Below are 12,952 nucleotides of genomic sequence, written 5' to 3' on the forward strand. Positions count from 1 at the left end.
TCCGGGCTCTTTGCAGCTTATTTCCATATTCATTTGAAGTGATTTCTCAAGGCTGTTTGAAAACCTCTCTCAACCTGACACTGTGCAATAGTCAGAATCTAAAGCTCACCGTGTGTTCCCTTCTTTTCTTTGTCCTACAGATAACAGACGGGCCCCTCTGGAAAGATCACGCTCTCGCCACAATGGAGCCATGTCATCCAAGTGATTCCTGATGCCAGAAAGAATGGAGACATTTAAGAAAACAAAATCATTCATCTTGAGAAGAACAAAATATACACTCAAGGGTCTGAGTGGAAATAAATGCATTTCCACAAAGGTCAAGCTGAGCTGGGTGAAGTAATATGTATTTGTAAGAGTACTGCAAGTCCACTAATCCGAACCCAGCTGTCCTGATTAGAAACCAGTTGTTCCTCTGTAGTGGAAAGACCCACATTACTTGACATTTGGAGACATTACCTGACTGTGGAGGCAAAAGTATAAAAGGAAAATAGAAGAATCCTAAGGCTCCTACAAACATTCCATTAGATTCTGTCAAAGAATGTAAAACTGAAATTTCTAGGTCACACCTACCAACCCTACCCCACTGTCCAAAAAAAATAAAAGAGGAGGAAAGGGGAATAGACAGGAAGATTTTTCAGTGTCTACTTCTAGCTCTTCGTGTGTTTGTATATAATGTAAAGTCTGGGAGAATGGGTGCAAATAGCACACTCTGAAAAAAAAAGCCCCAGTCAAGATATTTAGAACCCATTTCAAGTGAAGGTTGATGGATTTATCTATTTGGTAGAAATTAATCTTACCATTAGTCTAGTGTTTCAGCATGATATCACAGGCACTTATCATTACTAAAAATACAAAATCAGCTAGATTTCAACTTTATTTAAGAAGTGTTTTCTACTTCTGCATAGATATCTGCCTTATAGAAATTCTTCGGAAAGCTATTTTTGAGAAAACCTCTACACTTCATGCATATGCTAGGGATGAGCCTGAAAATTCTATTGCCTTTATTTAGATTTGAGAGGAAAATATTGATTCCTGGTTCTTCACTCTAGAGCTTCTTTCTCACTTCATCCCTGAGAGTTAGGGAATAGAACTGCAGAAGAGTCCAGAGGGAGGAAAGGGATTTCATTATGCAGGAGGCAGTAGAAAACTTTGTAAAGGTCAATTGTTTTATGTCCCTTTCCACCCCTTTACCTGTTCTACTTTGGTAGTTGAAGTAAAAGCAAGTATCTGTGCATGTGTGTGGGTGTGTGTGCACATGTGTGTGCGTGCATGCATGTGCATGTATGTACGCACTTGTGCATGCATGTGTGCGTGCTTATATCTCTTACTGCAGTAATTCCATATCCTTGTAACAAGGTAAACCTCTCTGTCATCACCATACTTACTTACCGTATATTACTAACACATTTCAGTGATGCTGCCAAAACAACACTAGCAGATAAAGAAGCTCGGCATTGTTTTAAACATGTGAGAGAGAAGTTATACTTATCTATTCGCTTACAATGTGCATTTGTAATAATTGGTGTAACTTCTCTGGAGTGTAATTTCAAGACTAATTCATGCAGATGATTGTGATTGCTGTAAAAGATTGCTTGTATGTATATTTCTTATGTAGAAAATTCGATTTCTCCAAAGCACATTATAGACATTCAGAGAAAAGAACAAATGACTGGCTTAGCAAGCCACCTTCTGAGATAATGTAAACAAGTGACCAGTAGCTCACAGCATCTTTATACTGATGTATATTAATTTAAACTGTTGCCTTTCATCCTAGTGCATTCTTACTTGGGTATTATAATTCAAAATACTCTGAAGCTGCTATAATAGAGAAATCAGAAGGTGACAATGTCTGAGGGTTTTTTTTTCATTTTTTTCTTAAGTGAAAAATCACACACACACACACACACACACACACACACACACACTTAAAAACATACCACTTTCACATACTTTTTAAAACAATAACTGCAAAATTGAAGTTCTACTAATTGATGTAAATAACTACTGTATGCATTTTTGACTTTACAAAGTATTTTCTGAAATATTGTGGTATGGCTTATTTGAGGTTTTGTGTTTTATTTTTTATAGCTTTTCAGGCTGTAGAAAATTGATCTTGAAATGTAAACGTTGACTGAAATTTGGGGCATTAGCCCTGCCATATTACCTAACTGGTCAAGGTTAACATACTGATGCATATCACCTTTTCCAGATGTGAACTTGCCTTATTTTCTAGTTTGTAAACAGGAATGAATGAAGTACTGTTATTGATAAATTATATATTTGTATTTAAATGCATTCCACATGCTTTTCTCAAACATTAGAAAACCTTTCAGGGGACACAGAATTAACTTATAGGACTTACAGTAGTCCTGCTCCAGCCACTTGCACTTTTTATTTTAGGTTGAAGAGTATCATCCACAAAGAAATATGTAGTGCAATTTTTAAAATAAAACCAAATTAGGCTGAAATTTTTATTTTTGTTTATTTCTGCCACAGATGAGAAATGCCATTTCTACAACTTTTTCTCTGGAATGTTACTTAACAAGTTAACTGATTAGTATATTTTCCTTTGGCTACTGTAATGCTTGACAGTAAATCTGATGGTTTAAGATCACAGCAATGTATTCTCCCAAGGTCCTGGAGGCTAGAGGCTTGACATCTGGGCATCAGACCATTCATGCTCCCTCCAGAGGCTACAGCAGAGGCCCCTTCTTTGCCTTGTTCATCTTTGGATGGCCACATTTTTCTGTTCCTCTTCACATTACCTTCCTCTCTGTGTACCTGATCTCTCTCTGCCTCTCTTGTAAGGATGCTGATGGTGGCATTTAGAGACCACCATGTTAAAACAGGATGATCTCACCACTGATCCTGAACTTCATGATATCTGCATGACTCTTCTTCCCACCTATCTGCCAACTGACCCCCAGAATGTATGTTTGTCCCATATGTAAAATGCATTCACCTCTTCCCAATGTTCTCCAGGCTCAAAAGTAACTTCTAACTCCAAAATTTCATCCAAATGCCATTAGTTCCAAATCCAATAATCTAGATCGTCCAATGAAGTATGAATGATATTTAGGTATTCCCATTCCTGGAACAATAGCCTTTCTCTACCTGGTACTCAATGAGAGAACAAATAAAAATGAATTATTCTCTCCTAAAATAGCACTAAGGCAGGCGTGGACTAATAACAAAGGAACTCTTGCTCCAAAAGGGAAAGAACAGAAAGTAGAAAGGAGTCATCTGCCCCAACAGTTTTCCAAGCATCCAGCCAAACATGTTGCCCATAGGTGTCAAGGCATGGCAATGGCTTTCTGTCTCAGATATCACCCTTTGGAACTGTAGCTCTTTTCTCTGCTCCAGGCCTCAGGTCTCTGTCTTTGTACCCACAATTGTTTTTGCCTTTGAGGTGCTTCTTTTACTAATCTGAAAGTTATCACATTTTGCAGATGAGTAATTTTATGAGCTTGTTTTCTGACCATAGCGATCTATCTGGCAGCCTTCTCTCATTCCCTCCTATCTGCATGTTTCAAACCAAGCCAAAAGTATTCTGATAATTATTGCATTCTCAAAAATCACATGTGAGTTCCAAGTATGCCATGTCAATCCAACCTCACAGTTTTTTGGTTTTTGTTTTTGGTTTTTCGAGACAGGATTTCTCTGTAGCTCTGGAGCACGGCCTACAACTAGCTCTTGTAGACCAGGCTGGCCTCGAACTCACACAGATCCACCTGCCTCTGCCTCCCATGTTCTGGGGAAAAGGTGTGTACCACCACTGCCTGGCATCCTCACAGTTTTTTCATAAATAGTTTCAGCTCTAGGTGTGGTTTTCTTTGAGATAGTTGCATGAATCCAGGAATGTGTACCTGATCTATTCAGTGCTTGCTATTCTTTAAAAACTGGTAGGCCACATCCTTCACCTTAACTCCAAAGCACATCTTCATGCAGAATTTTACCATCTTTAAGATTAACAAGATTTACCAAATTAAATGCTGTTTCCTTATTGACATAATGGTTCTTTCTTCAATTTACCTCCTCTTTTTTTTTCCTTAACATTTTCATTTCCTCCTATTTAACTTTTTTAAATTAGTAAAAAAGTAATGAGTTTCACTGTCACATTTTCATTAACATTTTGTTTTTCTTTTGATTATTCTCCCCACCTCCATCCTCCTGCCCTCACTTCCACCACTACCCCCTGTTACGGTCCCATCAGTAAGTAACTCCCATTTCACCTTCATATCTCATTTATTATCCTCCTTTCTCCTCCCCACTCCCTTAAGTCTGCTGGCCCACCTCCAGCAAGAATGAATTAGCTCATGCCTCCAACACTTGGCTTGCCAAGCTCCTCAGTTAAATACCCGACTTTATCACTTACAGGATCAAGTCTGGCTTTCCACAAAACTACAGGAGACAATTCAGATAAGTTGTTGTTTAGTTTGTTTTCTTTTTTGCTGCTATGTAACAATTGCCTTTCTTCCAGGTCCCATTACAATATTCATTTCCTTTTGTGCCCTCACCAGAAATGCCTTTAACATCGACATTCCCAACAGTGGTTTGGCTCAGGCAATCTATAGTTTCTCTATTAAGTTCGTCATCTAAAATTGTTCCACCTTCCACCCAGTAGCCCATTCCAAAGCCCCTTTCCCATCTGTAGATATCTGTCATAGCAATACCCTTCCTCATACTAAAATTTCTGTTAGGGTCCTATGGTTACTGTAACAGATTCCCACAACACAGTGGGAAACAAGAGTAGATGTCTGGTTCTGTGATTTTTTAAGGTCACAAATACAAAGCCAAGATATTAACAGGACAGCACTCCTCTGCGGGCTCGGGTAGAAAATCCATTCTTTGCCTCTTTTCGTGTGATTTTCATTAGTCCTTGGGTTGTGGCTTCATCTGCCTTTTCAACACCATCCCCTCTGTATAATCTACCTCTCCCTCTCTCTTGTAAGGATAGTTTTGTTGACCCGTCCAGATTATCTATGATTACATCCTCATTTTTCAGAGCCTAAATTTAGTTACACCTCCCAATACCTGCTTAACCAAATATGGTAATATCTCAAATTCTGGTGATTAGCACATGAATAAACATGTCTTTTTGTGGAGGAGGGGGGGCATAATTCAACCACTACAGTAGTCACTGCATATAAATATACTTTATACTTTTGAAAATGCATCCTTGGTGCTCAAGACAGATTTAAGGTTGTTATTAAAAAGCTACTGTCTGCACAGGCTACTGCATGCTTTGTTATTAAATAGACAAAAGGCTATTCTAAATTTTGGTTGATACTTTTGCCACTGTAGCCAATTAGTTGAAAAAAAATTCATGGATCTCAACTCTGCTCTAGTGTATCTCTTCTGCCCTTTTTATGGAATCTTTGTTCAGATGTCTTCTCTGATGCATAATGCAGGCACAAAACTACCTCTGATACAGAAGAGTTCTTTAAAAGCTTCCTTTAGATATTGTGAATCCCTCTGCTGAAGGGAGAGGTGAAAGCCAAGACTGTGTTGAATGGGTATTGAGGGAGATTGTGTCCATAGCAAGCCACCTTAAAGAAATAGTTCAAGCAGCAGTAAAACTGTCAATTTGTGCTCTCATTTATCCTTGGAACAAACACTTGTATCTGTGCTGGACCAATAATGACTTGCAATCTCTATATAATGCCTACTAATTCAATAAAGCTTAGATTTGCATTAAATGTTGTACTGTCTATGATTCAGACTCAATATGAATGAAAAGGTATAGATGGTGAAGTGTCAAGGGGGTGTGAGGACATTCTAGGGAAAGCTTTCACTAAACAGAGCTTTCAAGGGGATGTGAGGACATTCTAGGGAAAGCTTTCACTAAACAGAGCTTTCAAGAGTGTTTTTGGTCCTCCCACTTCTATCCAGGTACAGGAGGATGAGCATCCAAACAGGCTAGGCTCCCACAAAGCTAGTTCATGTATTAGGATCGAAACCTAGTGCCATTGTCCTTGGCTTCTCATCAGCCTTCATTGTCCGCCATGTTCAGAAAGTTCGGTTTCATCCCATGCTTATTCAGTCCCAGTCCCGCTGGCCTTGGCGAGCTCCCAATAGATCAGTTCCACTGTCACAGTGGGTGGGTGCACCCCATCGTGGTCCTGACTTCCTTGCTCATGTTCTTCCTCCTTCTGCTCCTCATTTGGATCTTAAGAGCTAGAAGTGGGAGGACCTTGGACTTCCCGCAGGGCAGGGAATCTGGACTGCTCTTCATTCTTGAGAGGGAGGGGGAATGGAGTGGGGGGAGGTGGCAATGTGTGGCAGGAGGCGAGGGGAATGGGAAATGGGGAGGAGGCGGAAATTTTTTTTCAACAACTGAAAAAAAAATTAAAATTAAAATTAAAAAAAAAGAGTGTTTTTGGAAGGGCCAGGTCAAGTAGACACCATGAACTGTCTTCAAAGACATGCATACTTAAGATTCTTCTTTGCATCCACGTACTCTGCTAATCAGAATAGTAGAGAAATGTTTATACAACTAAAAAGTCAGAACGGCAATTCACATGCTCCACACAAAATTGTTTTTCCAGAGATATTTGTATGTTCTGTATAGTACTAAAGCAAAAGGGCTTCAGATGCTCAGAGGGGTAAATGTCCAGCACAAGTAATGAAGAATGGCAGGTTTTTATTCTCAGGAGAACTTAAAAAAAGAATTCCTCTTTGTGAGTGGTCTGTCTTCAAGATAAAGTACTGGACAATGCAATAAGCAGATTTATAAATTAAATTATAGGATCCCAGACCCAACTTACCCATTGTTTCCTTTGTCATAGTTTGCTCCAGCAATCAACTATATTATCTTTCTCCCCAAGACCCAAATAAGGAGTCCAAACAAACAGAATATCCACAACAGGGGAATTTGAGCTTAAGGCCAAGAGTTGAAAAACAAATGGAAAGCTGAAGTTGATGAATATACCATATATGTAATGTGCTATACACTTTTGATTTATAGCAAAAGAATGCTATAGCCAAAGATCCCATTTACACAAAGAATTGATTTAGATGTTTAGGATCCCAATAGCTACAAGTAAAATACAATTATAGTTAGTATCCTCTGCAGAAAAAAATACTTGCAAATACATGAATTATACAAATCATGACTTTGTGCCGACTTCTTGAAGATTAGCCAGAGTTTAGTCTTTAGTCATGATGACCTTATATTTTGGCTAGTAGAGGTACAGAGAATATTTTCACCTATACCTTGGTAAATTGAGGTTCAGGCAATAATTTGACTTTTTAATCTTTATGTGCATAGCATACAAGCTATTAACTTATTAGATAAGATTAAATTAGATAAGATTAAATAAGTTACTTAACCCATCAAAGTTTGCATTTTGCTTATGCTTCCTCAGCCTCTAACCCTGGTGTGGCTGTTCTAATCAGTGTGTACCTACTCAAAAAAGCCACCTTTTGAGGACAGAGTTATGAATTGAATATACCTAATGTCTTCAAGATCTCGATCTGGGGGAGAGACACATAAACATAATTGGAACAACAGAAGCAATAGCTCAGCAGTTCAGAGCACTTACTGCTTTTTCAAAGGAAGGTTCTCAACACCTACATGGTTTCTCACAACTGTATTTAACTCAAGTTCTATGGAATATGGCACACCCTTCTGGCCTCTAAGGGAACACACATAAAATAAATAAGTCTCAAAAAAGAGAAAAGAAAAGAAAAAAATTGAAATTCAAAGTAGAAAGATACTGACTGATCAGTGTCCTGATCATGGCATAGACAAGACCTGTGGAAATACTAAAAAAAAAATCAAATCACTTTTTAAGTATTAGAAGAGTAAAGTCAAAAACAAGCATCAGCGTAAACATTTTAAAGGAATAGTGTTTTAAACTAAAATTTAAAAGGTAATTAGATAGACATATGATGATTTTATATATTTAGCTAATATATATTAAATGCCATGTACAAGGCTAAGCTCTAAGACTATAACAAAGAATAAAATCAGATCAATATGGCCTGTAATTTCATGGAATTTAATTCTTTTTGAGAAGGGAGGGAGGAAAGGCATAGCTGAAGGTACGAGTCTGAACCTTTTTGTGCATATGCAGATAATATTCATTCAATATAACTGGAATTTAGGACCCACTGCGATGGTTTAAATGAGATGTCCTCCAGTCATCTTGGCATCTAAATACTTGGTCCCCAGTTGGTGGAACTGTTTGGGAAGGATAAGGAAGTGTGGCCTTGTTGCAAAATGTTTGTAACTGAAGATGTGCTTGAGGTTTCAAAAGCCTCCTACAACGAGAGTAGGCCACCCTTTTCGTCAAGATGGCACAGAAAGCAAAGAAGGAAGCTCCTGCCCCTCCCAAAGCCGAAGCTAAAGTGAAGGCCTTGAAAGCCAAGAAGGCCATGCTCAAAGGCGTCCACAGCCACAAAAAGAAGAAGATCCACACATCGCCCACCTTTTGGCGTCCCAAGACCCTGCGGCTACGAAGGCAGCCTAAATACCCCCAGAAGAGCGCACCCAGGAGGAACAAGCTTGACCACTATGCCATCATCAAATTCCCCCTGACCACCGAGTCAGCCATGAAGAAGATAGAAGACAACAACACACTTGTGTTCATTGTGGACATCAAGGCCAACAAGCATCAGATCAAACAGGCTGTGATGAAACTCTATGACATCGATGTGGCCAAAGTCAACACCCTCATAAGGCCTGACGGAGAGAAGAAGGCATATGTTCGGTTGGCTCCTGATTATGATGCTCTGGATGTTGCCAACAAGATTGGAATCATCTAAACTGAGCTCAGCCGGCTAATTCTAAATATACACTTTTTCACCATAAAAAAAAAAAAGCCTCCTACAATCCCTAATGCATGCTGTGCTTCCTGTCTATGGTTTAAGATATGAGCTCTCAGTTCCTGCTCCTGATGCTTGTCATATGCTACCTCTACTCTGCCATCATATACTCTAGCAATCTGGAACCATAAGCCCTAAATAACCTCCTGTATAAGCTTCCTTGGCCATTTAGGAGAGTATCTAAGATAGCCATGAAAACCAAGAGTGGCTACATGGTTTAATTCTATAAGTTATAAGAAAATGCTGAAACGTTATATACAAAGAAGTTATATAAAGTGGGCTAAAGAGATGGCTCAGCAGTTAACAGTACATACTACTCTTATAGAAAACCCTAATTCATTTCCCAACTCATTCATTGGGAGGTTCACAACTGCCTGTAACTAAACCTCCTATATATCTGACATCTTTAAGTCTCCAAAGATGACTGTACACATATTGTCTTAGTTAGGGTTTCTATTGCTGTGAAGAGACACCATGACCACAAAAAATTTTATAAAAGAAAACATTTAATTGGAGCAGGCTTATAGTTTCAGAGGTTAATCCATTATTGTCATGTCAAGAAGCGTGACAGGAAGACATGGTGCTGAAGAAAGAGCTGAGAGTTCTATATCTTGATCCACAGGCAACAGAAAGTGAACTGTCACACTGGCATGAGCATATCCGAGACCTCAAAGCCTACCCCACAGTGACACACTTCCTCCAACAAAGCCCCACCTCTCAGTAGTGCCACTCCCTATGGGCCAAGCATTCAAACACATCCATGGGGGTCATACCTATTCAAACCACCACACATATATACATAGTTAAGTCACTTTTAAAAATTTAAAAGGAAAAATATGAAATATAAAGGAAGATGATTCTAGAAATTCTGTGTGGGAGAGAATGAGGCAGGACTAGGGTTGCAGCTCAGTGATAGAGTGCTTGTTTAGTCTGCATGAAGCCTTAATCCATCCTTAGTGTTGCTAAAATAGAATGAGAGAAAAGCAAAGGAAGCCCGGAAAGCAAACCTTGTTGGAAGATATTGCAGTGATGCTATTGAGAAGTGAAGACACGTGTTGTTGATTCGAGTGACAGCAAGCAAGATCATGATGAAGGCGAGCAGCCACAGGTTTCAGGACTGAGTGGCGACTGATGTGCCACATTCAACAGCTAAAGTGGACACTGAAGGAATCATCTTTTCAGTGGTATTTTGAATGTGCACAGCTGCAGTTCAGAGACTAGTCCTAGTTTGCTTTGTATTACCATCATAAACACCATGGACTTTGGTGGTTTTAATGAGAATGGCCTGCACAGGCTCATACGTCTGAATTTTTGGTCCCTAGTTAGCGAAACTGTTTGGGGAAGAATTCGGAAGTGTGGCCTTGTTGGAGAAGGAGTGCCACTAGAGATTAGCTTTGAAGTTTCAAAAGCCCACAGCAAACCTAGTTTCACTCCCTTTGCCGGCTGCCTATGGATCAGGATGTAAGCCCTTAGCTACTGCTGCAGCATCATGCATGCATGCATGCCAGGTCTGCCACCAAGCTTCCCACCATGATGGTCATGGACTAACCCTATGAAACTGCAAGCAAGCCCCAAATAAAATGTTTTCTGGTTATGTTGATTTATCACAGCAACAGAGCAGTATCTAAGACAATGACTCAAAGCAACTTTGTGAAGAAATAGTTTATTTGGCTTGCAAGTTCATGTAAGCCTTTTACTGAGAGAACCAAAACAGAAACTCAAACAGGGCAGGAACGTGGAGGCAAGAGCAGAAACAGACACCATGGAGGGGTGCTACTTACTATCTTGCTCTTCATGGCTCCCTCAACTTACTTTCTTATAGCACAAAGAACCACCTGTCTCTCCCACAACAATCATTAATCAAGTAAACACTTCAACAGACTTACCTACATGCCAGCCTGATGAAGGCACTTTCTCGATTGAGATACCCTCTTCCTCGATGACTCTAGCTTATGCCAAATTGACAACAAAATAAAAACAACTAACCAGCACATGTCTTATCTATAGTGTTGAGTTTTCGTGCAAACCTGATTAATGTATATCATGAGTTCATGAACAGAGAAAGCAGACAAAAGAACAGGATTTCTATACAACTTACACAGTAGTCTGGTGTTTACAGAAATAAAGAAAGCTAACTTCTTTTAGTTGCTTTCCTTTCTTTTCCTGCCCATCTTTCTTTTCCTACTTTTTAATAATACTGAAAACCAAACCACGGAACAGCTCTTTAAAGAAATAAGAAACCAACAAAGACTGAGATGACATTAAGATGTCCTGCTTCCCTTTTGGTCTCACACCAACAGGAAAGAAAAGCATTTAGATGAAGTATAATTTATGGAAAAGACTTTAATTAGTTCAGAGTTAGAGCTTCTTAAGTGTCTGCTTAATATTTCAAACTGTACATTTAAGAGCTTCTTCAGCAATTACTACTCTCTCCAGAATCTGCAGGCAGCCTGCATGGTTCATGCCTGTAATCTCAGCACTTTGGGTAGTAAGGCAGGGGGATCACCCCAAGTTCAAGATCAGTCTGAGCTACAAAATAAGGCCCTGTCTGAAAAAAATGAAAAATGAAGTAATAATAAAAAAACAGAAAAGTTTCCTATTCTGGTAGTTTCCTTGGACTCTCAGCCTTCCAATGGATTTTTATGCTAAATGCCCTTTCTCTCAAGAACTATGTGGCTTATCTCTCAAGTCACATGACACTGAATAGCTTTATTTAAGCTAAAACTATTTTATTTGGTAATAGGAACTAGTTTTTCAATGTTCTCTACCTTTCTTGCCCTCCAGCATTTCATGTTTCTTCCCTTCATTTTCTTACTAAATCACAAATATCACAATGAAACTTAAATGGAAAATACTTAAGTATGATAAATTCTCATTCAATAGTCTTTGGGAATCTGTGGCCTAGACTAGCACACTAGCCTGAAGTTTTTGACAAAAACCAAGTAATGAAGTGTTTTACCTGGCTGAACAACTGGTGGTCCTTAGGGACCGAAGACAGGGGAAATGAAAGGGGTCATGTACTAAGTGCCCCTAGTAGAATTCAGTATAGTGATGAAAACGAAAGTGTCTTACAGATGTCAGCGACTTTTTGACTCCGCAGCATCTGTGATAAAAAGCTGACTTCCTGTGACCTTATATTGTGCGGCACTTTGTGCTTTTGAAAGGACTTTCACTTTTCACATCCATTATTCCATCATCTCATTTCTTCTCAGTCTTCAAACGCCTTCAAGTTCCCAGTATCCTATTAAAGAGCAACCTTCTTGTGAATCTCCTTCAAGGCTCCTCTAGGACATCATGAGCCTCCCTGCTAAAACTTACGAATTCCTCTGAAAGTTCATTCTGCTTATTGTCTCCAGTCTCCTACCAAACACACCTAGCCCAGGCTCCCCTTACTACTCCTAAAAGTCTTTAGTCACCTTTATTGGTGGTTACCATCACATGGCCCATGAATATAGGCATTAGCCCCAATTTTCTTCATTTATGTTCTCTTCACTCCCAAGGTCATCATAGTCCTGTCCATGACTTTCAAACAGCTGATTTTCTGAACTCCTTCCAGTACCCCAACACCACCTCCTTACTGAAAAGTAGAGACCACACACTAAACTCTGCTTATCACCAAATATGTTTTTCCCCAGGAAAGCACTTGCACAGCCAGACATCATTGGCACGATCCTTTTATAATCGTAGGATGAGAAACTCCTACTGTATCTTGTGTTATCCCCCATTTCCACCCTGGTATCTCCCAGGCATGGAGTTTGATCTTCACGTTTCATTCTTCACATGGTCAGAGATAGCATCCTTAGTTGCCTAGTCTGGACCATTTTTGAAGGCCTTTGTTTCTATTAACAAATGTAGTGTGACCTTCAAAAGTCCCAAGTGCATGTTCAGATGTAAACTCCAAGCCTCTTCTGCTCCATCCCGTGAACAATGCTGCATCAGATTTACTATGAGAGGATGCCAGCAATATGTTACTATCCTCCGCCATGTATGTATCCTCATGCCAGGATGCATAACCGCAGCCTACTCAGCCCAGTATTGCCTCACTGCCTACCCTCACCCTTTCACTCCTATTAATCCTTCAAGGGCCAATGCTGCCTTTTCAAGCCTTTCTTAATTTTCCTTT

At 39.5% G+C, this 12,952-nt stretch overlaps 1 protein-coding gene across 2 annotated transcripts in view; it reads left to right on the top strand.

Moving 5' to 3' along the window:
• Positions 1-5,688, top strand: part of Diaph2 (diaphanous related formin 2) — a 745,764-nt gene extending 740,076 nt beyond the window's left edge. For both annotated transcript variants that reach the window (XM_041636640.1, XM_041636641.1), the window contains one exon: positions 141-5,688. In XM_041636640.1, coding sequence (XP_041492574.1) covers positions 141-205 — 65 coding nt within the window. In that variant the 3' untranslated portion in view covers positions 206-5,688. The remainder of the gene's footprint in view (positions 1-140) is intronic.
• Positions 5,689-12,952: the final 7,264 nt, after the last annotated feature.

The sequence above is a fragment of the Microtus oregoni genome, unplaced genomic scaffold, assembly GCF_018167655.1.
Source record: "Microtus oregoni isolate MIOR12 unplaced genomic scaffold, Mior012 000050F_000, whole genome shotgun sequence".
In the NCBI taxonomy this organism is placed as follows: Eukaryota; Metazoa; Chordata; class Mammalia; order Rodentia; family Cricetidae; genus Microtus; species Microtus oregoni.